This window comes from Pelobates fuscus, chromosome 13 (genome assembly GCF_036172605.1).
Source record: "Pelobates fuscus isolate aPelFus1 chromosome 13, aPelFus1.pri, whole genome shotgun sequence".
NCBI classification, from domain to species: Eukaryota; Metazoa; Chordata; class Amphibia; order Anura; family Pelobatidae; genus Pelobates; species Pelobates fuscus.
In genome coordinates, this window is record NC_086329.1 from 112,511,626 (window position 1) to 112,538,278 (window position 26,653).

At 46.5% G+C, this 26,653-nt stretch overlaps 1 protein-coding gene across 1 annotated transcript; it reads left to right on the forward strand.

The window, feature by feature from the left end:
- Positions 1-5,614: 5,614 nt before the first annotated feature.
- LOC134582742 (olfactory receptor 12D2-like) lies at positions 5,615-12,366 on the forward strand. The gene is made up of 2 exons (XM_063439382.1): positions 5,615-6,068; positions 11,417-12,366. Exons 1-2 carry the CDS (start codon positions 5,615-5,617, stop codon positions 12,364-12,366), a joined length of 1,404 nt encoding a protein of 467 aa, XP_063295452.1.
- The last annotated feature ends 14,287 nt before the right edge of the window (positions 12,367-26,653 follow it).

The following is a 26,653-nucleotide window of genomic DNA, read 5'->3' on the forward strand; positions in this document are numbered from 1 at the left end:
TGATATGCTGCAATGTTAGCTAATAGAATCAACTTAATACTCCCTGAATTGATACATATAGATCAAATAGGGTTTGTTAGAGGTCGCCATGCGAGCGATAACTCTCGTAGAATTATCGATTTATTTGAATATGCTCATTTAACGGAGACGCCCCTTCTGACCCTGTCGTTTGATACAGAGAAGGCTTTCGACAGGGTCGGATGGGGATATATGAATAGAGTTCTGAATGCATTTGGTTTCAAGGGATGGATTGCACTTGCGACTAAGGCTCTATATAAAGGTCCATCTGCGAGAATAATAGGATATGATATATGCTCTGAATGGTTCGATATTAACAACGGAACGAGACATGGATGTCCATTATCACCCCTGTTATACGTTCTTTCAATCGAACCGTTAGTTATATCATTCAGAGAAAATCAGGAAATAAGAGGCGTGATGATTGAAGGAGTAGAAGCAAAGATATGCTTATACGCAGACGATGTATTGATCTCAATAACAGACCCGAAAATATCTCTCTTTAATTTGAAAGAGATTAAGAATTATGAGGACATATCGAATTATAAGATAAATCTTCATAAAACTATAGCTTTAACAATTACCGTATATACTCGAGTATAAGCCGAGTTTTTCAGCACATTTTTTGTGCTGAAAAACCCCAACTCGGCTTATACTCGAGTCAATAGTCTGTATTATGGCAATTTACATTGCCATAATACAGACTGGGGCTATGGGGGCTGTGAGAGAGCGTTACTTACCTCTCCTGCAGCTCCTGTCTGCTCTCTCCTCCTCCGCGCCGTCCGTTAAGCACCTCGGTCAGCTCACACTGTAAGTCTCGCGAGAGCCGCGGCTCTCGCGAGACTTACAGTGTGAGCTGACTGAGGGTGCTGACCGGATGGCGCGGAGGAGGAGAGAGCTGACAGGAACTGCAGGAGAGGTAAGTAACGCTCTCTCACAGCCCCCACAGCCCCCCCCCCCCACTGAACTACCAATGCTGGACCACCAGGGAAGGAGAGCCCCCCTCCCTGCCATGGATCAAGCAGGGAGGGGGGACGAAAAAATAAATAAATTAATAATAATAATAATAATAATACAATATTAAAAATAATAATAAAAAAATAATATAAAAAAAAATAATAATTACTATACAATAAATAATAATATAACAAAACATGATCAAAATAATAATAAAATAACAATCAAAATGCCCACCCCCCACCAACACATACACAAACACACTCTGCATCACACACACTAACACTGCATTCATATACACACACTGCACTCACACACACACTGCACTCACACACACACACTCATACACACACTGCACTCATACACACACTGCACTCATACACACACTGCATTCATACACACACTGCACTCATATACACACACTGCATTCACACACACACACTGCATTCACACACACACACTGCACTCATACACACACTGCACTCATACAAACACTGCACACACACTGCACTCATACACACACACTGCATTCATACACACACACAGGGGCGGACTGACCGGTCGGGCACTTCGGACATGGTCCGAGGGCCCGGCCGGGAGGGGGGCCCGGCCGCCCCTTTAAATGCTGCAGCCGCCTGAGCGCTCTCTTAGCTCTGCAGGCGGCTGCAGCTTCTCACCTCCCCTCCCCGTAGCGTGGCCGAGCTGCTCTGCGTCCGCGGTGCCGGCCGGAGTGATAGGAAGGTGCACACACACTGAGTGTGCACCTTCCTGTCAGTCCGGCCGGGTACAGGAAACAGAAACTCCTGTTCCGCGCGGAACAGGAGTTTCTGTTTCCTGTACCCGGCCGGACTGACAGGAAGGTGCACACTCAGTGTGTGTGCACCTTCCTATCACTCCGGCCGGCACCGCGGACGCAGAGCAGCTCGGCCACGCTACGGGGAGGGGGTAAAAAGAGAGAGAGAGGGGGAGGGGGGGTTAAAAGAGAGAGGGGGGTAAAAGAGAGAGAGGGGGGGTAAAAGAGAGAGGGGGGGTTAAAAGAGAGAGGGAGGGGGGGTTAAAAGAGAGAGGGAGGGGGGGTTAAAAGGGAGGGGGGGTTAAAAGAGAGAGGGGGTTGTTAAAAGAGATGGGTTAAAAGAAAGAGGGAGGGGGGGTTAAAAGAGGGAGGGGGGGTTAAAAGAGAGAGGGGGTAAAAAGAGAGAGGGGAGTAGGGGGGGTAAAAAGAGAGAGGGAGGGGGGTAAGAAGAGAGGGGGTAAGAAGAGAGAGGGAGGGGGGTAAGAAGAGAGAGGGAGGGGGTAAGAAGAGAGAGGGAGGGGTAAGAGGAGGGAGGGGGTAAGAAGAGAGAGAGGGGGTAAGAAGGGAGGGGGGAGTAAGAAGGGGATAAGAAGAGGGGGAGGGGGGAGTAAGAAGAGGGGGGAGGGGGGTAAGAAGAGGGGAGAGTAAGAAGAGAGGGGGGAGTAAAGGGGGTAAGAAGAGGGGAGGGGGGAGTAAAAAGAGGAAGGGGGAGTAAGAAGAGGGGGGAGGGGGTAAGAAGAGCGGGGAGGGGGTAAGAAGAGGGGGGAGGGGGTAAGAAGAGGTGGGAGTAAGAAGAGGGGGAGGGGGGAGTAAGAAGAGGGGGAGAGTAAGAAGGGGGAGTAAGGAGAGGGGGAGGGGGGAGTAAGAAGAGGGGGAGAGTAAGAAGGGGGGTAAGAAGAGAGTGGGAGTAAGAAGAGGGGGGAGGGGGGTAAGAAGAGCGGGGAGGGGGTAAGAAGAGGTGGGACTAAGAAGAGGGGGAGGGGGGAGTAAGAAGAGGGGGAGAGTAAGAAGGGGGAGTAAGGAGAGGGGGAGGGGGGGAGTAAGAAGAGGGGTAGAGTAAGAAGGGGGGTAAGAAGAGAGTGGGAGTAAGAAGAGGGGGAGGGGGGAGTAAGAGGAGGGCAATTGCCCCCTCCCCTGTCCGCAGGCACCGTGCGGGCAGCCGGCAGGGGAGGGAGGAAGAGAGGACCCGGGAGCTCAGCCTGCAGCTCCTCTGGGTCCTTCTTGCGCGAGCACAGATCGTTGCCGCGGTTACCACGGCAACGTTACGGCTCTTGCGAGAGTAAACAAGGGATTCCTGGTGGTCGCAGTGGTGAGAGTGAACTTTAGCCCCATAAACACACTGCCCCCACACACCATACACATTCACACACTGCCCCCCATACACACACACTGCCCCCACACACACCATACACATTTACACACATTGCCACACACACACATACACTGCCCACCCATACACACACAGCCCCCCATACTAACATTGCCACACACATACACAGCCCCCTCGTACACACATTGCCCCACACACCCTGCACATTCACACACTACACCCCCTCACACACACTGAACCTTTCACACACACTGCACCCCTTACACATTGCACCACTGCTCCTATACCCTACTACAGCCTCATATCCCAGCAGACCCCAGGTAAGTTGTCAAACTGTTCTTAAACGGTTTGACTACTTACTCTGGGAGGGGGGCCCGGCCCTCCTGGCACCATAACGACTACACAGAGTAGTAGTGGTTATTGTGCATGGATTATTTCTTTGAATAATCTACGAGTGCCCCAGTAGCCAGCAAGCCAGCCAACCCACAGGCCAGCCAGCCCACAGGCTGGCCAGTAGACAGCCAGCCAGCCTACAGGCCACCAGTTAGGCTTAAAGCCAGCAAACCCACAGCCTGCCAACCGCAGCCAGCAAGCCACAGCCTGCCAACCAGCAAGCCACAGCCAGCAAGCCACAGCCTGCCAGCCGCAGCCAGCAAGCCCACAGCCTGCCAGCCACAGCCAGCAAGCCCACAGCCTGCCGGCAGTAGCCAGCAAGCCCACAGCCTGCCAGCAAGCCCACAGCCTGCCAGCCGCAGCCAGTAAGCCCACAGCCTTCCAGCAAGCCCACAGCCTGCCAGCCGCAGCCAGCAAGCCCACAGCCTGCCGGCAGTAGCCAGCAAGCCCACAGCCTGCCAGCCGCAGCCAGTAAGCCCACAGCCTTCCAGCAAGCCCACAGACTGCCAGCCAGCAACAGTAATTAAGGTAAGAGGAGCCAACTTGGCCTAGGTATCAGCTATGTTGTGTTGCTATATTGTGAATAGGAACCAGAGTGTTGGAGAGACCCCCCTCCAGGCCCCATTAGACTCCATTGTAGTCTCTAATGGGACCTGGAGGAAATTCTTTCTAACACACTCTCTAAAGGACACTGAGATAGCCTCTGCTAGAATGCTCCCCCCCTCCATGGCCCATTAGCCCTCAATTGTAGTCTCTACTGGAGCCTGGAGGCGACTGTTTCCAGCAGGGACACTGAGATGGCCCCTGTTAGAAAGACCCCCTTCCAAGCCTATTAGACTCCATTGTAGTCTCTAATAGGGCCTGGAGGGGATTCTTTCTAACACACTCTCTAAAGGACACTGAGATAGCCTCTGCTAGAAAGACCCCCCTCCATGGCCCATTAGCCCTCAATTGTAGTCTCTACTGGGGCCTTGAAGGGATTATTGCACTTTTGTTCCTTGTGTCTAAAGATTGTGTAGGGTGTGGCTGGAGGCGGTGCATGGAGGCGGGACATGGGTGGCGCTTGCTGCGGAGTATGGGTGGGGCCTGTAAGGGGGCCCTTGATTTTGACTTGATTTTGCCCGGGGGCCCTGAGGGTTCTCAGTCCGCCCCTGCACACACACTGCATTCATACGCACACTGCACTCATACACACACTGCACTCATACACACACTGCACTCATACACACACTGCATTCACACACACACTGCATTCACACACACTGCACTCATACACACACTGCACTCATACACACACTGCACACACACTGCACTCATACACACACACTGCATTCATACACACATACACTGCATTCATTATTTACACACACTGTAAATAAATATTCAATTAATATATTTTTTTTAGGATCTAATTTTATTTAGAAATTTACCAGTAGCTGCTGCATTTCCCACCCTAGTCTTAAACTCGAGTCAATAAGATTTCCCAGTTTTTTGGGGTAAAATTAGGGGCCTCGGCTTATATTCGGGTCGGCTTATACTCGAGTATATACGGTAACATAAATTTTCGTATTTTAGCCTCTCGTCAAGAGAAATATAATTTTCATTGGACTAAAAAAGAGTTCCAATATTTGGGAATTATGGTTACGGCGAATCCTCAGAATATATTAGAAATTAATTTTCTAAAACGACTTAAACATACCAATAAGATTTTAAGGGAATAGCGCCCTTTGGAAATTTCATGGTGGGGAAGAGTCAACACAATAAAAGCATATGTTATTCCTAAATGGACTTATTTGTTTAATATGATCCCACTGAAAGTACCAAAACCATGGCTGGACATGCTCCAACATTCTTTCTCTAATTTTATTTAGAAAGGGAAAACACCAAGAATAAAATCCCAAGTTTTAACAAAGAAAATTAATCAAGGAGGAATGGCCTTTCCACTAATTAAAGATATATATAGCGCTAACATAATCTCCCATATACATAAATTTCACAGCTCTGACTCAAGTAAACAACCCTGGTACCAGATAGAATCAATAAGGATAAAAGAGAAAGATCTATCGCTTATGATTTGGGATGATAAAACTAATTATAATACACACTTAATGCAGGCCAACTCTATGATCGTATCTCATCTGATCGGAGAATGGCAACGAATTAAAAAATTACTCAAGATATCAACAAAGATAATTGAAGGAGTAAATATAAGGCTCATCGAAAGGATTATCCCTGATATGAATCTCTCTAAATGGAGATCTGAAAGAGAAATTTATGTCAAGGATCTCCTTCAAAATAAAAAGCTGTTGCCGTTTAAGGATCTTAAATCTAACCTAAACCTTCCTGATACAGAGATCTTTCCTTATTTGAGAGCTAGAGGATTTATAAATGAATCTCTACTAAGAAGAGATAGTGGCTTAAATAACTTGGTATATAAGATTTTCGAGAAAGAAACAACAAAATCGATATGCTCTATGGCTATGGATCTGATCAGACAAGTTTATTCAGACATTTATCCCACGGCTAAAAAACAATGGGAAAAAGATTTCAACATAGTATTGACTGATAAGGACTGGTGTACACCCATGAAAATATTGAGAAAACATATACATTGTTTAAACTTAATAGAAACCTTTTTTAAAGTTTATCATAGGTGGTATTTAGTACCAACGAGATTAGCTAAAATATCTATATCTAATTCATCTCTATGTTGGAGATGCCACAAGCATGAAGGAGATATGCATATGGTGGAGTTGCCCAATAATCTCTAACTTATGGGATTCAATATATCGCTTCCTAGAGTTTTTTAATATTAAGATCAAAAAGTGTCCACATATAGGCTTACTCCATCTTAAGTGGGATAGACTCCATTCTTTTATAGCGGCGAAGATATTAATCGCAAGAACCTGGAAACAAACTCATACACCTGACAGTAGACAGTTTATAACTCAATTATTATATAAGCTTGAAATGGAAAGAGGAGTTGCTTATTCTAATAATGACAGAAAGTATATCCATCACTTTGATAACTTGATATCTAAAATCAAAGATTGCTTCAGTTGATTTTACCATCTCTCTCTTTCCTTCTCTCCAGGGGTCAAGTCCTGGGTAAAAAAGTGCAGGAACTCACCCAAGATCCACTCCCCGCCCCCTCCGCCCCCTCCCCCCAACCCCCAAAAATGATACGCTTGTATGCAGGGGCTGAGTAAGGGCACGGGGCTGAGGAGGGGGACAGGAGCTGAGGAAGAGAAACAGGAGCTTAGGAGGGGGGGGGGCATGGGCTGAGGAAGGGGACAAGGGCTGAGGTAAGGGATAGGAACTGAGGAAAGGGATAGGAACTGAGGAAAGGGATAGGAACTGAGGAAAGGGAGAGGAACTGAGGAAAGGGATAGGAACTGAGGAAAGGGATAGGAACTGAGGAAAGGGATAGGAACTGAGGAAAGGGACAGGAACTGAGGGGCTGAGGAGGGGGACAGGGGCTGACTAAGGGGGACAGGGGCTGAGGAAGGGGGACCGGGGCTGAGGAAGGGGGACAGGGGCTGAGGAAGGGGGACAGGGGCTGAGGAAGGGGGACAGGGGCTGAGGAAGGGGGACAGGGGCTGAGGAAGGGGGACAGGGGCTGAGGAAGAGGGACAGGCGCTGAGGAAGAGGGACAGGCGCTGAGGAAGAGGGACAGGCGCTGAGGAAGAAGGACAGGTGCTGAGGAAGAGGGACAGGCGCTGAGGAAGAGGGACAGGGACTGAGGGGGGACAGGGGCTGATGCTCGTATGCAGGGGCTGAGTAAGAGCACTGGGCTGAGTAAGGTGGACAGGGGCTGAGTAAGGTGGACAGGGGCTGAGTAGGGGGACAGTGCTGTGGAAAAGGGACAGGAGCTTAGGAGGAGGGGGGGGACATGGGTTGAGGAAGGGGCCATGGGCTGAGGAAAGGGACAGGGGCTGATGAAGGGAGCAGGGGCTGAGGAGGGGGACAGGGCCTGAGTAAAAAGACAGGGACTGAGGAGGGAGACAGGGCCTGAGGAGGGAGACAGGGCCTGAGGAGGGAGACAGGGACTGAGGAGGGAGACAGGGACTGAGGAGGGAGACAGGGACTGAGTAAGGGAGACAGGGCTTGAGGAGGGGGACAGTGACTTAGGAAAGGGACAGGGACTGAGGAGGGGGGCAAGGACTGAGGAGGGAGACAGGGCTTGAGGAGGGGGGCAGGGACTGAGGAGGGAGACAGGGACTGAGCAAGGGGGCAGGGACTGAGGAGGGAGACAGGGACTGAGTAAGGGGACAGGGCTGAAGGAGGGGGCAGGGACTGAGTAAGGGGACAGGGCTGAAGGAGGGGACAGGGACTGAGGAGGGAGACAGGGACTGAGGAGGGAGACAGGGACTGAGGAGGGAGACAGGGACTGAGGAGGGAGACAGGGACTGAGTAACGGGACAGGGCCTTAAATAAGGGGACAGGGCCTTAAATAAGGGGACAGGGCCTTAAATAAGGGGGCAGGGACTGAGGAGGGGGGCAGGAACTGAGGAGGGGGGACAGGGCCTTTAATAGGGGGACAGGGACTGAGGAGGGGGACAGGGACAGGCCTGAGGAAGGGGGACAGGGCCTTAGGAAAGGGACAGGGCCTTAGGAAAGGGACAGGCCTGAGGAAAGGGACAGGCCTGAGGAAAGGGACAGGCCTGAGGAAAGGGACAGGCCTGAGGAAAGGGACAGGCCTGAGGAAGGGGGACAGGGCCTTAAATAGGGGGACAGGGACAGGCCTGAGGAGGGGGACAGGGCCTTAAATAAGGGGACAGGGACTGAGGAGGGGGGCAGGAACTGAGGAGGGGGGACAGGGCCTTAAATAGGGGGACAGGGACTGAGGAGGGGGACAGGGACAGGCCTGAGGAAGGGGGACAGGGCCTTAGGAAAGGGACAGGCCTGAGGAAAGGGACAGGCCTGAGGAAAGGGACAGGCCTGAGGAAAGGGACAGGCCTGAGGAAAGGGACAGGCCTGAGGAAGGGGGACAGGGCCTTAAATAGGGGGACAGGGACAGGCCTGAGGAGGGGGACAGGGCCTTAAATAGGGGGACAGGGACTCAGGAAAGGGACAGGCCTGAGGAGGGGGGCAGGGACTGAGGATGGGGCACAGGTACTGAGTAAGGGGGATAGGGCTTGAGGAGGGGGACAGGGACTGGGGAAAGGAACTGAGGAGGGGGACAGGGCCTTAAATAGGGGGACAGGGACTGAGGAAAGGGACAGGCCTGAGGAGGGGGACAGGGACTGAGGAGGGGGACAAGGACTGAGGAAAGGGACTAAGGAGGGGGGACAGGGCCTTAAATAGGGGGACAGGAAGTACCTTCCTCCCTCCCTGAGGCTTACCTTGGGCCAGGAGGGGTGGGACAGGATCTGGAACCTGCAGCCTGCAGTCAGTGGAGTCGTCCGGCCTCTCCTGATGATGTCAGGAGGAGGGGGCGTGACTTCCTCTGCTCCCCAGCGGTCCTGTGAGAAGAGCAGAGAAAGTCACGCCCCCTCCTACTGACATCATCAGGAGAGGCCGGACGACTCCACTGACTGCAGGGGGAGAGGTGAGTTTAAAAATCCGAGTCCCCAGTCAGAGACAGGGGATTCGGATTTGTGCTCTCCCTGCTCTGGCAGCCGCTTGTGCCAGCCCTGGGTCCTGCAGGACTAGTAATGGGAACGGCGTTCCTGCTGTGGAAATAGTGCAGGAACGCCGTTCCCACGCGTTCCTGCAGGACTCGAGCCCTGCTTCTCTCTCTACCATCTCTCTCTTTCCTCTCTTTCCTTGTTTAATGCTAATTATGCCGATACCAGCTGTGCAAAGCATATAGGGCATTGTATTTATATAATATTTCAATTGGTAGCCTAGTTCGAAATGGAAAGAGGAGCTGCATATTTTAATAACGATAGAAAGTATATTCAACACTCTGATAATATGATATCTAAGATTAAAGATCATCCTAGCTGACTTGCCCATCCCTATTATTTATTGTTTCATCCAAGTACTGTTAAATGTTTGTTATGTTTTGATGCTATCTAGGTAAAGTATATAACGTAAATTACCTATATTGTTTCATAAATGTATGTAGCTGTATGTATATGCATGTTCGAAATATCCTATGTCATTGTCTTGTCTGTTTTTATAACAATGTAATCGAAAAGGAATTTATTCCAATAAAAACAGCATTAAATATAAAATCGGCCAAATATCCATCAATTTCCCCATCTGTTTCTTGAAACACTTTAAAGGCTGCAAACGGTACCTTTTTCCGTTCGCCGGGGTTCGCAATTGGTAACACGCTGGGCTTTCGGGTCTTTGTGCAGCCATTACCTGGAGTTGGTGTGCCCTTTTCTCTCTAGCCTCTTCCATTGCTGCATTGAGGAGTTGGATGACCAGCTCAGCAGAGGTATTTTGTCCAAACTTCGTTGAACTATTTCCTGGATCTCCTCCTCCTCTGCGCTGGGTAAATTTGGTTCGGCCATAGTGGTGGTGCAGTCCAGTTTGACAAGCTCTGCTATCAATTCTCGTCATGGTCGGTTACTAGCCGGTCGTCCAGGGTTCTCTAGCAAGTCTTTCAAAGTCAGCCGCTTCAGCTTCTCATACTGACTCTCCATTAGCGCAGTACCTCCTTTGGGAAGACAGGACCATCCCGCCGCTGCAACCAAATGTAGCAGTTACCCTGATGAGTAGAGGGGTTGCCACCGCTAGAGGGTGTCCTTCTCCCGAGTGTGAGGGGTAGTTCACAGCATTCCAGAAGGCATCCAAGTAGAGAAGCTCTTACAAGCTGATAGCTTTATAATAATTTCCCCCAATAAGAGACAAGACTCTAGATTGAGGGTAAAGTAAGAACTGAAGGTTTAATGGCACATGCTGGTCTTTTATACAGTTTTCCCCACAAGGTTACCACCCAGGTGGACCTTGTGGGGCACAAGACATGACATTCACAATCCAATAAAAACAGAGTTTTATACTTAAACACTCCCAGATACTGTACACAAGCCCACCCCTCTGTTTGGGAGAAAATTTAGTTAATTACTGTATCATCTCAAATACATCATTACCCATTTTTACAAACACCGTGAAAACATATGGGAACCTCACAAAATATATATCCCCTGATAACCCTAATCTGGGGGAACAACATATTGAAAAATCACCCAGATCAATTCATGGGTTCAAGAGTTAGGTGGAAGTATCTTTTGACCGACCACATGCATGTTTTCATGCCCAAAACATGCATGTTCTCTTTCGTACAGTCAAAATCCATTAAAAGAGTCAAATGTGGCTGTTCGTATACATGAGCATTCAATGTAACTAGTTAGGTATATTGTATCTAATGAACTGCGCTCCGTTCGTGCAATAACTGTCGAACAGAACGAGAAGTGGAAAACCCAGCGGTGTTCGTGCCGACGAGCGTCCGATTTTAGTTCCATACACTCGACGACAAAACACTGCTGCATTCGTATCTTAAGATGGCCGCCGCCACGTGCTCGTGCATACGAACACTGACCACCCAGTTGATCACTGAGAATGTTAGGGAGCTTGTGGTTTTCAGAGGTGTTAATAAGGGCATTGGGGTTAACAAGCGCCACGCTCCGGACTGGGTAGTTGATCGTTCGGTAGATAATTCGTTATTTGAACAGCCATTAGCAAAAATAAAGGTGAATCTTTTCTATACGAACTGTTAGGCGAACAAAGAGTTTAAAAGTTTAAAATTCAGAGACAGAGGGTCTGTCACCATTTGTGTTTTCAGTTTCTACTGCTCATTGGCCATAATGATAGTTTTATTTTCACAAGTTATGTAAAACTGATACTGTGAAAATCAGACGTTATAAAAGGAAAAAAATATTGATATCAATATTAATGCAAAGCACTAACTTTTTACTTAATTACAGTAACATATTTATGTTTGCTTGTTTATATATTTATTTATGCTGCAGGTCTCCAGCATTCAAAGACCTTAGAAAATCAATCATCTTTGACTGAGTTCATCTTGCTTGGACTGACTGATGTCTCAGAACTTAAGGTGATCCTATTTGTTTGTTTTTTGATGCTCTACATACTAACATTAGTAGGAAATATATCTATCATGGTGGTTACCCTCATGGACAATAGTCTTCACACTCCCATGTATTTCTTTTTGTGGAATTTGTCATTTCTTGATATTTGTTATTCATCAGTAGCTGTACCTAAAATGCTTGTAAATTTCTTATCAGTTAAGACAAGTATCTCATTTGCTGGCTGTATCTCTCAAATGCACTTTTTTCATTTCTTTGGAAGCACTGAAGTTATTCTCTATTCAGCAATGTCTTATGACCGATATGTAGCAATCGGATATCCCTTGCGTTATACCAACATCATGAACAGCAAGGTTTGTATAAATTGTACTTTCATTTCTTGGTTTACTGGATTTTTCCACGCACTCTTACATTCTGTTATGACCTCAAGGCTTCCATTTTGTGGTCCAAACTTAGTGAGCCACTTCTTCTGTGATATTAAACCATTATTGAGTTTGGCGTGTGCAGATACTTTCCTTAATATTCAACTACTCAATATGGTGACGGGAACTTTAACCATAATAACTTTATTTCTAACACTTCTCTCCTACCTCTTCATTGGGAGAATTCTCATAAAGATAAAAACAACAGAAGGAAGGAAACGTGCATTCTCCACCTGTAGTGCTCACCTCACAGCAGTTTCCCTCCAATACGGAACAGCTTTATTTATATATATGCGACCATCTACACAAGACTCATTAAATCAAGAGAAAGCAGCTGCAGTACTGTTTGCTGTTATAACTCCACTGCTTAACCCGATTATATATACATTGAGAAACAAGGATATGAAGAAAGCATTGTATAGGGTATCAAAGAAACTGTTTTTATCATAAATTGTAAAATAAAATTAAGAAAACAAATACATTTCCTCCATAGATCTCTTGTTCAATTAGAGGTGAATGATGTTTTGAAAGTTGTGAATGTTATGCATAATAAGCATGTTTCATTTCCAGGCTGTTTCTTTAATGCTAAGTTGTGAAGTAGACCTTCACTTTAATGTTGTAGAGAGGTGGGTGCTTTCTTTTATCTTCTTTAGAAATGGATCTTGTTTTGTGTTTTAATGAGGACCTTCCTTTCATGTTCTAGAATCGAGGGATTCCCTTTAGTGTTCATGATTTTAGAACTTCTTTTCCAATTAATTCCATAGGAGAGAAAAAATGTCACCTGTCTGTCTTAGAAAAATAGCAGAATAAACAGACTCCTTAGTGTATACCGTGTACAAATATTTGTGACATCTGCTGGTCGGTTATGGTATGCTTGCTTTAAAATCAGTATTTGACCATCTCATCAGTTTGTCAGTTCCAATACTGTTTCTTATGGACTCCAACATGATATTTCTTGAGTGACAGACAATTCTGGAGTATAGAAAGAGTACACAGTCTAGGGTGTTACATACTTTGTATGCATATGTACTCGAAAAAATTGTCAAAGTAAATATTCAATAAAGAAAGTGCCTCCATTACCTGCCCTTGTTCACATTCACACAAATAATGGAAAAAAATTGCTTCAAACAGATGAGGATGATGGGATTTTACACCAATACAATTACGAATTGAAATAGGGCCCAAGTAACAAACCCTAAATCCCATACACGTTTTCTATGATCTACATTTTATTAAACCAGAGAAAAGATGTAACAAATATCAAGAGGGCTTTTCTGTCAGAAATAAACACTGAAAGCTTGGGTTTGCTCTTGGTAGATGAGATTCATAATTTGTTTTGGTATTTCATTCATGAGCTTGAAGCATGGTTCTGATTGTACCAGTGACTTTAAAAGGGGCACTTTCATAGGATGCTACCACAAACATCTAGAAGCAACAACAGCCCAGCCACAAAATGGTAGACTTATTGTGACAGTACAATCCTTTACTACGTCAGGCATTCCCTTCTTCCCATAACATAAAGTCGCCAAATAATCCACAGAGTAAGAAATCGCTGGTATCGCCAAATAATCCACACATGAGCCAAGGCTTAATGCTGGAACAAGACTGATTTACTGAGAAACAGGGCACACAATTTAAACAGTACATAACTCCTCCTCTGGGCCAGGCTAGATAATTGGGCACTTATCAAACGCAATTATCTAGTGGCCAGAAAAGTTAAAATTTTTAACAATTATTGAAAACATACAACATACATAACATATCAACATAATAATCATATCCCTGGGTAGCTGAGGGTGATGTGAGCAACATATGAAAATTTTGTGAGAAAAGGAGAACAGGCCAGAACAAGGTACACAGTAGTCAAATCAGACAGGCAAATAACACAGTAAAGGGATAAAGATAAACACAGAGTCAGTTACTGTCATGGGAGTCCTACCCCAACATGCAGGAAAGAGGAAACCTACAACAGGTGGATCCAAAAGACGTATTACCGAGCCTTAGAATGGCTGGACTATTAATACAACAAGAAACAGGGTCAAGATAAATCAAGGTCAGGATTACAGAAATACTCAGACTCAAGACAAAGCCAGGTCAGGATACCAGAGTATCATGAGTCAAGTACAAAGCCGAGGTCAGGATACCAGAAATCACAAGTCAAATATGAAGCTGAGGTCAAACACAGGAAATCAAAAGTGAATCACTTGGAGAACTTAACGAGGATCTAACACGATAGCGCAATGATTGGGGACCACAACAAGCCTTAAAAAGGTTTATCTAATTTCTGATAGGTCCATGTCATCACTGCAATCCAAAACAGATTAGATTTGCAATGATGATGTGGTCACTTTAAGAGTTTGCGTGATATCACATCCACATCTATACATAGACTTCCTGCCATGCGGTCATTTAGACCTCAAAATGAGGTCTGCAGGACTCGAGGGAGGTAAGTCCCCCTCATTGTGCCACGCAGCCATGTGGAGCGGTCAGACTGCACGGCAGGAGGGGGTCTGCATGGCTTGTTGGAGGCAAGTAATTCCACTGTAACAAAGCCAAGATCATTACCAGAAATTAACACAATAGATCAAGGAACACACTAAAGGATACTGGGACAGAAACCACAACAGAACACAATGTACAGGCCTTGGGAGTTTTAAACACCATGCCAGTTACTTGTGATTGATTCACCTCATGCCACACATCCAAAATGCACTGCATTGGGGTCCCGGAATGACGTGGACCAATGGTAAACTGAAACTACCAGGAGCTCCCATTGGCTGTTTAAAAGTGTGCTCACGTCACGAGCAGCACTCTTAATTATACGTTGCGGACCGCGCAACCGTTTGTTGAGGTCGGCGCACGTGGACAACTTAGGATGCAAAGACATTGCAAGTGGTGTTTGAAAAGAGTGGCAACAAGAGATCACAAGGCATGTCTGAGTAACTGCACCATTTTATGAATTACAATAATGGGTCACTTATTTAACATGAATAGTAATGTCTCCAGGAGGCCCCCTATTGTCACGTATTCATTGGCACATAAAAATGTGGTTAATGGTATTTACTGTCCTGATAGGAAAAGTTGTGCCGAGCAGCAATCATGAACATGGAAACCTGTGTAATTGCTTTTCGAGTCAAAGCCCAGTCATAGCCAGTCAGATCCACAGGAGGGTTTGTGCTGAGCAGCAATCATGCACATGGAAAACTGGTAATTGCTTTGGGGGTCAAAGGCCAGTTACAGCCAATCGGATCCACACGAGGAGTATTTAAACCCAATTCTCCTTTTGCTCATTGCCCTGTCGTGGTTTCATCCTGATGGTAATCCGAGAGTGCGTTCCTGATCTTGATTTTCTGATATTTGACTTTGGCTTCGTTTTGACTTTGACTTTTGACTTTCCCTCATCGTTGTGTCTGATTCTGTGTTCCTGACCTCGGCAAGTATTTTGACTATTCTTGGATATGTTAAGTCCGGCCATTCTAAGGACCGGTTATACGTTATCCTTAGTCCAAGGTGTGACACAGTTCTGTGAACTCGTAAAAAAGGAAAACTCAAAATGAAAGGTGCCCCATTGCAAATAATAATGTAGGTAGAGAGGAGAGAGGAAGGCCACTTAGTCTATACCTTGTAGGGGCCAAAGAAAGTCCTGCACCAGAGTCTGCCACAACAGGCCTGATGGCACGTGATTGTAATAGGTAATACTGCAGTAAGATACTGCTCACAGAGCAGGTACATCAAAGCAGCTGTCACTTTCAAAGAAGCTTGCTTGTTCAGCTGCATTGTGCCGCCACGTCTGTGGGGTGTGTGTTCAGTTGGCGCCATGATGGGTCTCACCGGGTGCTGGCATTACGGGCAGCCCTGATCAGGTGCTTGTGCCTCTAGGTTAATCTGGAGGTGCTGGACTGTGAGGTACGTGGCTAGGCTTGATAGCAGGATCAGTGGCCCACATGTGAGCCGCCAACTTCACACTATTACAAATGTGTAAGACAAAAACAGGTATATACACTAAAGTGAATAATATGCTACGTAAAATCTAAAAGTGTTCCCAGGTGTACCTCACAAACACCTTACACGAAATAAACACAACAAAAATGGGAAAAAAAAAACTAGTATACATATAAAATATAAAAAGCCACCTGGAAATGTGGACCAGGATGAGTAGGTCAAATTGGAGATCTATGGAGATCTATAATAATAAGAAACATGACATAGTGTAATATAGTAAGGAAACAATTAAATATGTGATGTTGGTAGAAAACTCACAAACATGTGATGATTCAGGCTTGTCACCCCACCAGGGGTTAAATGGACCGGGAAAGGTTCCAGATGGTATGTCTCCTTATATATGTAGGAAGGAGAAAAAAAACGCATATGGTGAAGTAAAATTAAAACTTTGTAAAAATGTATTAGAATGCACTTACAAACTGGAATAAAATCAGAAGCGTATCTCCACCCAATGTGGAATGTAGCAGCAGCTTGGTAACTTGAGCAGAACGCCAGGCAGCAGCATAAAACAAGTTAAAAATTAAATAACAATTATTTTGCTCAAATGTTCCACTTCGCTACTTCGCTGCAGACCTTAATCTAAGCAAGTGGATAAAAGCAGATATCTCTCAATTCTGATAATTACATAACAAATATCTTCATTTATATGGGCTTTCAATCCAGATTAGCATGCATAGAAACATAGAATGTGACGGCAGATAAGAACCATTCGGCCCATCTAGTCTGCCCAGTTTTCTAAATACTTTCATTAGTCCCTGGCCTTATCTTATAGTTAGGATAGCCTTATGCCTATCCCACGCATGCTTAAACTCCCTCACTGTGTTAACCTCTACCACTTCAGCTGGAAGGCTATTCCATGCATCCACTACCCTCTCAGTAAAGTAATACTTCCTGATATTTTTAAACCTTTGTCCCTCTAATTTAAGACTATGTCCTCTTGTTGTGGTAGTTTTTCTTCTTTTAAATATAGTCTCCTCCTTTACTGTGTTGATTCCCTTTATGTATTTAAATGTTTCTATCATATCCCCCCTGTCTCGTCTTTCCTCCAAGCTATACATGTTAAGATCCTTTAACCTTTCCTGGTAAGTTTTATCCTGCAATCCATGAACCAGTTTAGTAGCCCTTCTCTGAACTCTCTCTAAGGTATCAATATCCTTCTGTGTCTCTCACATTTAGGAGATATATGGCGTTATTCACTGAAGTTCAAAATGGGGCAAAACCAGCCGACTCCCTCTGGGGCCATTCAAAATGCAAAATTCAGACATTGCTTGTAATATTTAACCATGTTCAGATTTTGTAATTCAGGCTCCAAATGGGACTGAATATGGTTTGGATTTTAGTCAGACCAGAAACCAGTGGGCGACGGAAATCCCGATCAGATGCTTATCATTGGATTTCAAAAAACTTTATGCAAGAGAGCAGCCAGTCGGCAAATAGTTAAAAACACTTAGTGGCTCAAGGGGTAATTCTATGACAGCTATCAAGTGCTTGCAAGCCAGCCACCACATTAAATAGTCAAAAAAACTGAAATGTAAATAAAATGCTTAGTTTTAAATTACATTGTAGTTGTATGGTTGCAGATTTACAAAGCCATGTCTCAGGCTTGATATTTAGACCCAGTATCCTTTCTTACAAATGCTGTAACTGGAGTCTATAAGTTCACATTAAGAAATAAAACCCTTGGGACTTTTTATAAAAAAAAAAAATATATATTTTAGAGGTTTTACAGTGTTATTGCTAATGATGATTCCCGCGAGATTTAACTCAATTATTTTTAATAAATAGCTGGTAAAAAATATTCATTGTAGCTCAGTGTAAATAATTACAATATCCCATGAGATGACAATATTCTTTATAGGAGTCAAACATGCTGCATAACGTGGCCCACAGCTTACATATCTCTGTGACTTTATTTAACATAAAATGAAAAATCTCACTGCTCCTGTAATCTTATCTCACTCACACAAACCATTAGACAATGAGATCATGAATACTGAGCACACCATTATTTCAGCTATTGAAAGGTAAGGGAATTACCAGATGTTTTTTTTTTTTTTGTAAATATAATTTTTATTGATTTTTCAACATGCATCAAATATTGTATAGTGGGACTCGCAGGTCGCCTCAATAGTTGATATTGATTATGGTATTAGCCATATACAGTCGTGCTGTCTAGTGGGCGCAGATGCCCTGCAGTATGTAGGACTCGCAGGTCCCTCTTTGAGTAAAGTTTGAATTTGTATTCCATAGTAAAGATATCTTGAGGTTCGCTTGTCTACATATATGCATACCATTTAATTCTTGTATACATCGGTATTATTATCAATATCAGTATCAGATGGGCTCGCAGGCCCGCATTTTCGTTGGACTCGCAGGTCCTCGTATTCATACCAATGATAGTGATTTGTGTGTAGTGTTCCTGTAGTTGTGGAGGTGTGTAGTAGGGTAGGTCTCACAACAGCCGAGGCCCGGGCGTCTGCTACTCCGTATGTCTACGGGGTTGCTGTATTCTACTGATCACGTGTCCTTCATTTGGTCTAGTTGCCCCCTTTCCCAGCTTCCATGGGTGTCTGGTTAGTGGGTGTCTCGGTTATAGCGCCTCATCCCCTCTGTCCCTCTGAGGTGTTGTCCGCTTAGCTATCCAGTCTGTATCCCCCTATGTGGTCCCCGCGCCGGTGGTGCGCTTAGGGTGTCGTGTGTTTATGTATCTTATTTCTGTTTGGGTGGACGGTGGAGAGCTCACCGTTGGTGTGCTGAGGTTGCGAGGGGAGGCTCCATTATCTTTATGGGCTGTCGTTAACCTGACTCACTGTCAGTGAAGTGTCTACGTGTCATATTTAAGGCAGGGTCATTAACGTGTTAATGAATTCTGGCTTGGACGTTTGTAATATCCAGTGTGTCCAAGTGTCAAGGTATTTTTGGGAGGTGTCGTTTGCGGAGTTATTGAGTTCCTCTAGGGATCTTAGTTCCTCCATTTGTGCGAACCAGACTTTTAGTGGAGGGGTCACTTGTTGCTTCCAATATTGGGGTATGATGGCTTTGGCTACATTCAGAATGCGTATGGTGAGTGAACGTTTATATGCTGTTCTGGGAGCCTTGGTGTGATGTAAGAGCATGGCTGCTGGGCTGAATGGAGGTGGGTCATCCGAGTACTGGCCTAGTATTCTATGTATTTCCTTCCAGTACGGTGTGATCTTTTTACATTCCCACCATATATGTAGGAGTGTGCCCATTGCCTCTTCGCATCGCCAACATTGAGGGGGGTGTGAGGCGATTCGTGTATGTAGTGTCGCTGGAGTGTAGTACCAGTGTGTCAGTAATTTGTAGGCCGTTTCCTGTGTCTTGCTAAAATTGGAGCAGTGGTGAGTAAGATAGCATATTTTCTCCCATTCTTCATCATTTAGCGTGTGACCCAGAGTTGTCTCCCATTTTCCCATAAATCGCGGGTGTTCCGTCGGTATGCATGTTAGTAAAAGGGTGTATAGTATGGAGACTCCGTGTGTCAATGGGTGAGGGTCTAAACAAAGGCTCTCGAAAGCGGTGGTTGCTCTCGTCAGTATCGGTCCCTGTGGGAGGGAGGTGATATAGCTCCTAATTTGCTGGTATTTTAGGCGTGTCAGGAGTGTATGTTCCGTGGTGCCCCGCAGATCTGCTAATGTCTTAGTGCCTGCCGTTGTGAGGACGTGTAGAAGTCTGGGTAGCGGGTCCTGAATTAGGTCTTTGAATGCTCTTGGGTCTGCTCCCGTTGGGAAGTCAGGGTTGTGTGTGAGTGGCAGGAGGGGGGAGGGGTATGTAGTAAGGCCGTGTCTCCCTTTTGTGCGATTCCATTCCCATAGGGTCGCGTTTGTGTAGGGGGATTGCTTTGCGTTTCCCAGTGGGGCACCTGGTGGCAGCCATGGCAGTATCGCGGCCGGAGTGCCCGCTGCCTGTTCTTCCGCCTGTTTCCAAAGTTTGTGTGTGCCTGGTTTGGTCCTTTCCACTATCCGCATGAAATGACATGCCCTGTAATAGAGGTTGAAGTCTGGTAATGCCAGCCCTCCCCTGTCTTTTGGTTGGGTCAATAGAGCATGACGGAGCCTGAGTTTTTTCCCATTCCATACGTAATGGGTTAGGGCCGTGCGCAGTGAGGTGAAATATGAGCGGGGGATCAGGATGGGGATAGTTTGGAAAAGGTAGAGTAGGCGTGGCAGGAGGTTCATTTTCACCACCTGTATCCAGCCAAGAGATGTGGGGGTATGCCCATTCTTGCATTTCTGCGCACATTTTTGTCTGCATGGCCACAAAGTTTTCCTTGTATAGGTCCCCTTCCTTTTTCGTTAGCCATATTCCTAGGTATTTAATTTTATGTGTTGCCCACTGGAACTTGTAATGTTGGCGTAGTGGTTCTGCCCTGTGTTCTGGGATACTGACGTTTAGTATGAATGATTTGGCTAGATTAATTTTTAAATTGGAGAGTTGCCCGTATTCCTGAAATGTTTTCAGTATGTTTGGGAGGGTGATTTCTGGGTTGGTTACATAGAACAGTAGGTCGTCAGCATATGCCGTGACTTTATGGTGGGTTGTACCTTCTAGCATCCCTGTGATGTCTGGGTTGTTCCTGATGGCCACCATCAGTGGTTCTAAGGCCAGGACGAAAAGGATCGGGGATAGAGGGCATCCCTGCCGTGTGCCGTTTTTTATGTCGAACGGTTCCGATAGGGCGCCGTTGACAATCACCTGTGCTGAGGGTTGTGTGTATAGGGCCTCTATCCATCCCCTAAGCCCCGGGCCTAGTCCCATGTGCTCGAGTGTGTGGAACATGTATTTCCATCCTACCCTGTCGAATGCCTTCTCCGCGTCCGTGGAAAAGCAGGAGAAGGCCTCTTGGGGCGCGTTTACCGCTGTGCATCAGTGTGAGGGTGCGCATGGTGTTTTCTCGTCCCATTATGAATCCAACCTGGTCCGGGTGTACCAGGGTGGGTATGTGTGTCTGGAGTCGGGTGGCTAGTATTTTGGTCAGTAGCTTGAGGTCACTGTTTATTAACGAGATAGGACGGTAATTCCCGCAGTGTTCCCTGTCCTTACCGTCCTTAGGTAGTATTGTGATATGCGCTGTCAAGGACTGCTTGGGGAGGTGGCTTCCCTCTTTCAAGGCATTAAATGTATTTACAAGTGGAGCATATAATATATCGGCATATGTTTTGTAGTAGCAGATCGGTAGGCCGTCCGGGCCCGGACTTCTGCCCATTTTCGTCTGTTTTACTGCCAGGGCCAGTTCCTCCAGTGTTATTTCCGCGTCCAGGAGCTCTGCCGTGTCCCTATCTAATGTGGGTGTTGAGTGTAGGGTCAGGTATTCTTTTATTGAGTCCGTCAGGTGTTTGTCCGCGCGGTGTGTTTGTGGGCCGGGGAGTGTGTATAGATTGGCGTAATATGCTCTAATAGCTTCTTGTATTTTGTGGGGGAGCCTATGTAGTGTGTTTTTATTGTCCCTGATGCGGTCTATGTACGTCTGTTGCCGGCGTTTAGCGAGCATTCTTGCCAATAGCCGGCCGCTTTTGTTCCCGTGCAATGCAAAGAAGGCTTTGTGTCGCAATGCATCCCTGTGGTATCGCGTCTGGAGCATTTTAGTTAGGTCTCTGCGTAGGGAGAGTAACTGGCCTTGTAAGTCGGGTGTCTGTTTTGTTTTGTTTCGATTGTCCACCTACTGGATTTTAGTCAGTATATCTGCCATGGCTGCCTCCCTCTGCTTTTTCAGTTTAGCGCTTTTTTGTATGAAGTGACCCCTGATAACGCTCTTGTGTGCCTCCCATACTATCGGTGGGGATGTTTGGGACGGCTTATTAATATCAAAGTATTCTCTAAGGGTTATTCCAGTTTGAGTTTTTACCTCTGGCACCGAGAGTAGGTGTTCGTTAAGTCACCACTTGGCCATTTTAGGTCTGCATAGCGGAGACGCAATCGTGAGCGTCACAGGGGCGTGGTCCGACCATGTGGCCGTGCCGTGTTCCACCTGCAGTGCAAGAGGAAGGAAGTAGTGTGTAAGGAAGAAGTAGTCAATTCTGGTGTAGGAATTATGAGGGTGGGAGAAGAACGTGTAGTCCCGTTCATCTGGATGGTGTGCTCTCCAGCTGTCTATAAGTTTGTGTTTGAATAAGAGGTTTTTGATCGTGGTCAGATGTTGTGTTGGGATATGCGTGGTGCCTGTGGACGTGTCCCATTTCGGGTCTAAGGCTATGTTAAGATCACCTCCTACTATCAGTATTCCCTCTGCGAACTCCCATATTTTACGGAGGATTCCCGTGAGAAATCTGTGGTGTCTCTGGTTGGGGGCGTATATGTTGGCAAAGGTGTATATCTGTCCTGCGATTGTTCCTTTCAATAGAACATATCTACCCTCTCGGTCTGTTTGTAGGCCCCGCTCTTGGAATGGGGTTCCTCTGTGTATTAGTATCGCCGTTCCCCGGGCCTTACCCCCGTGGTAATCACTGTAATAGCCTGTGGGGTAGTGGTGGTTGTGTGGCTTTGGTCTGACTCCCTCTCTAAAGTGTTTCTCTTGAATGAATATTACTGACGCCCTTGCGGCATGGAAGTCTTTTAGGGCAGCTGATCTCTTTTCGGGTTTGTTTAACCCTCTTGCGTTTATGGTGACCAGTGTGAGGTTAGCTGGTGTCAAGGTCATGTTGGGTAGATCCCTATCGGTCTCGTGCCCAGGCTGTTGCTGTTTGGGGGGTGGGGGGGTTTTTGGTTGGTTGTAGGTAGGTTCAGGAAGGTGTGTGTGTGTAGTCTGTAGTGTCCGCCGACGTGTCGGCATTAGGGTAATCGCGTCTAGGTGGTAGCGGAGACCCTTGTCTTCTCTTGGGTCTTAGATGTCGCCCACCTGAAATTGGCGCTTGTCCCTAGTGGGAGTAGAAGGAGAGCCGAGGTCTCCTGTCGTGTCTATTCGTGTGTGGTATTATTTGGGTTAGTCGCTGTGCGATCCAGTCCCCAAAGTTACTTCACGTGTCTGTCAAAGTCCCATGTCGTCTCCCGTGTGGCTCTGTGTGATGGTATGTTGTCTGTACGTCCTCGCCTTTGGACGTGCTATGTATCTGTGCGGCAAGTAAAACATAAACATCATAATTTCACATCTAACATAAAGCAAAGCATCAACATGAAAAAACAGGCTTTACCCTCAGCAGTAACATCTAACCTCATCAGTCAGTATTCCTTAGTCTGGTGTCCCTGTTCTTATTTACATTGGTGCCCCTATTTACGGCCTCCAGCCAATACTCTCCTATCCTGTGGCCCCTTTGCCGTATTCCAGTTTCCCCATCATTCCCCTATGGTAAGCTCCTGTGTGCATTTGTGTTCCCTCCCCCTCTCCCAGTCCCTCACCCCGTCTTAGAGCCGTTAACGTCCCCTCTCCCCTAGCTTTTCTAATATTCGTACGCGGCTCCACTGGTGTGTTTATCATGCACTCGTGGATGGAGTTCGCTCTCCTATTACTTCCCCTTACTTCCCGTTCGTACCCAATGGTACCGCAGGAGCCCCACCTCCCCTCCACCCCCTCCTTGCTTAATATCCGAGCGGCGCGGACCCCCGCCCCCCGCCAGCTCCTGGGTAGGTCATCACTGGGTTTGTGGGGGGTGCGGTTGTCTGCGCCGGTCGTCAGCCCTTCTTGTCCCCCGGCCCCAAAATATGTCATGTATATCACATTTCACAACAACATAAACATGCGCCCCCCCCCGCCCTGTGGTATTGGTTTCTAGGAACATATCCTAGAAGGTGTCTGGAGCATGGTCTGATCCCTATGTGGGGTGCACTTGTATGAGGTGCCTGTGTTACCCATAGATTAGAGTCTACCTTAATGGCCCACGAACGGGCGCATAATCTCTGGGCATAAGGCTAGCTTTCAATATATCTGATCTTTTCACAGAGTATGTGAGATGGTAGGGACACAGTTATTTGTTTCTAGTAACATAACATTATAGGTGACAGGAGCATTTCTAACCCCCATGTGGGGTGCACTGGTATGAGAGTTGTGGGAGTCTCTTTGACCTAGCGGTCAGTGGCATACGGTACTTGCGGTTACTCGGAGGAGCCGTGATGTCCCTTGATCTGCAGCCGTACGCTGGAAGTCCAGGGCCGTTTCGTGCTAGTGGGTGGGTTACATGTGGCAGGAGGTATTGTGGTATGTCGTTGCGTAGCATAAAAAAGAAAAAACAGTTGTCCAAGTGCATGAGGGGTAGTCTTTCTTTCTGATGAGGCTGTTATGATGGCTGCTTCTACCTCCTTTCAGAGGCCCATTGGGCCAGTCGCTTGTTGGCGGGTGGTCCTCGGGATCTGGCTACCTGCTGTGTGGGTCTTCGTGCCATCGGTGGGAGTATAGAGGGCTAGGGGATCCGGCCATTGTAGTGGAGCCGGTGCAATCTGCAATTCCCTCCCCAGGGCATCCATATCCGCCTTTTCTTTTATCATGTATGGGCCTTTTGGTGTGTGGACCAGGAGTCCATTTGGGAAGCACCAACGGTATTTGACTCTATTCGCCTGCAGTTGTCTAGTAAATGGGCGTAGCGCCCTGCGGTATGCCAAGGTAGTGGGGGAGAGGTCTGGGTATAGCTGGATCTCAGTGTTGTCCATAAATATCTTGTCCTTCTCCCTTGCCTTCCGCAATATCTCTTCTTTTAACTGAAAGTTTGCTAGGCAGCATATCACGTCCCTGGGTATGCTCCCTGGAGGGCCTTTCGGCCTAAGTGCCCGGTGGGCTCTCACCAGTTCGATAGGTACCTGTGTTGTGTGCCCCAGCAGATCATTAAAGATCCCTGTCAAAGTGGATTGTAGTGGGGTGGCCTCATCTACGTCTTCTGGGATCCCTCGAACTCTAATATTTTGTCTCCTACCTCGGTTGTCGAGGTCTTCCATGTGGTACGCTATCTGTTGCATCCGCTGGGTGTTAAGTTGTATGACCCCGGTATTAGCAGACTGCGCCGCTTGCTTGTGGTCACAGTCCGCTTCGAGCGAGGATATCCTCTGGTTTAGGCCGCAAAATTCATGCATGGTTTGTAGTTCTTCTGAAATAGAAGCGCGGAGGCTATTGTTTGCCTTCGTTAGGTCTGCCTTGGTGGGTAAGCTGCGGAGGATGCGGATCCATTCTGGGTTGGAATCCGTGGGGTTCAGAGAGGGTGTCTCGGTAAGTGCCTCCTCTCCAGTCAGGGTGGGTGAGTGGGCCCCGTCTGAGGCCGAGGAGTCGTTGGAGGCCTGAGTATCCCGGTCCGTCGGGTTTGTCAGGAACCGCCGCATGGACGGGTTTGTGTTCCCCCTCGGGGTGTCCGCGGGCTTCGTGGAGTGTGATGCTCGCTGTGATTTGCCCATATTTGGGGCAATTAGGTGTCGTTGACGAGGTTCAAGTCATGAGCCTTGTGGGGAGCTTCGGGTTTACGCCGCCATCTTCCTCGGCTTCCAAGCCACGCCCCCCAGATATTTTTTTAATATTTACATTGATGTCAAATAATTCTGAAACTGGACGCTCTTTGTGGATTAATAAAATGAGAAGAATTGCTTGGTAGAAATGATTCCCCTGACGAGGTTTACCTGTGATAGCTGCCGTGGGATTGAGCAGCCCCGACAGTTGAAATAAATACTCCTTTACTACATCAGTCTGTAACCATCCATCCAGATCTTGGGGAACTTACAGGAACACCTGGGCACCAATACAACTTTAATGTATTTGATAGATTTTTGCCTCATTAGTATGTTGTAATTTTTTCATGCTCAAAGATTTATAGTTTTGCAGAAAAAAAAGAAATGTTTTGCAGAATGCTCCAATTCCCAGCTTGGCTGCAGACACACTGCAAACAGTGATCTCCTTACTATAAGCCTCCCTGGCTGACCTCTCCTACTAACGCTGGATTGTTTTCGGAACAATCGGTGCTATCAGTGACTGGGCTGTGTGAATATAGAATGCGTGGGATAGGCATAAGGCTATCCTAACTTTACGATAAGGCCAGGAACTAATGAAAGTATTTAGAAAATTTGGCAGACTAGATGGGCCGAATGGTTCTTATCTGCCATCACATTCTATGTTTCTATGTTTCTAATATATTAATAAGGAAAGCCTTTTTCTGCAGAGAGAGGGCATGGTTTAAGAGGGAGGCATTATGATGAGGCATTCTGCCAAATATTTATTGTCTTCATGACAAAAACTATAAAAGTTTGAGCGTGCAAAAAATGTGGCATATTAATGAGGCCAAGACCTGTCAAATGCGTTAAAGCTGTATCGGTGCCCAGAGTGTCCGTTTAATGCTTCTTTGTTAAAATAGACAAGCCATAATCTCCTATTTACTTTTGGTCAACTGTTATCCATCCCAATGGGTGTCTCCATACTGGAAATGTTTTGGTCAGTATGACTGTGGCCCTTTCTTTGGAATATAGTTCTTATCCTCCAAAACACTTATTTGAAAGAGATTTACATCCACGTAGTGGCAAGGGAGATTTCAAGGATGGAACACAAATTTGCTATATGACAGCTCTGATTGATAGTGCATAAAGAGCTCTGTTTTTTTCTGAGAAGTTGGCTGAATTATTGGGCTTTTCCCCAAGCAGCGAGCAATCTCAATCTATGGATATGTTGTCCTACCTTAGTTATCTGTTACTCTGGGTTCCATCTGTTTTTAGGCTGCTATTTCTTTTGCCTCCTTGGAGGATTTTCCTTAGAATTCCAGTCGCCCTAAGGACTGGTGAAGCCAATTTCTTTCCATATATCCTGCCAAGTTCTCTT

Coding starts and splice junctions, on each gene's coding strand:
- LOC134582742 (XM_063439382.1), top strand. CDS start 5,615: ATGATCGTATCTCATCTGATCGGAGAATGGCAACGAATTAAAAAATTA. Junction 6,069..11,416: donor ATTGACTGATAAGGACTGGT/GTACACCCATGA, acceptor TTTATGCTGCAG/GTCTCCAGCATTCAAAGACC.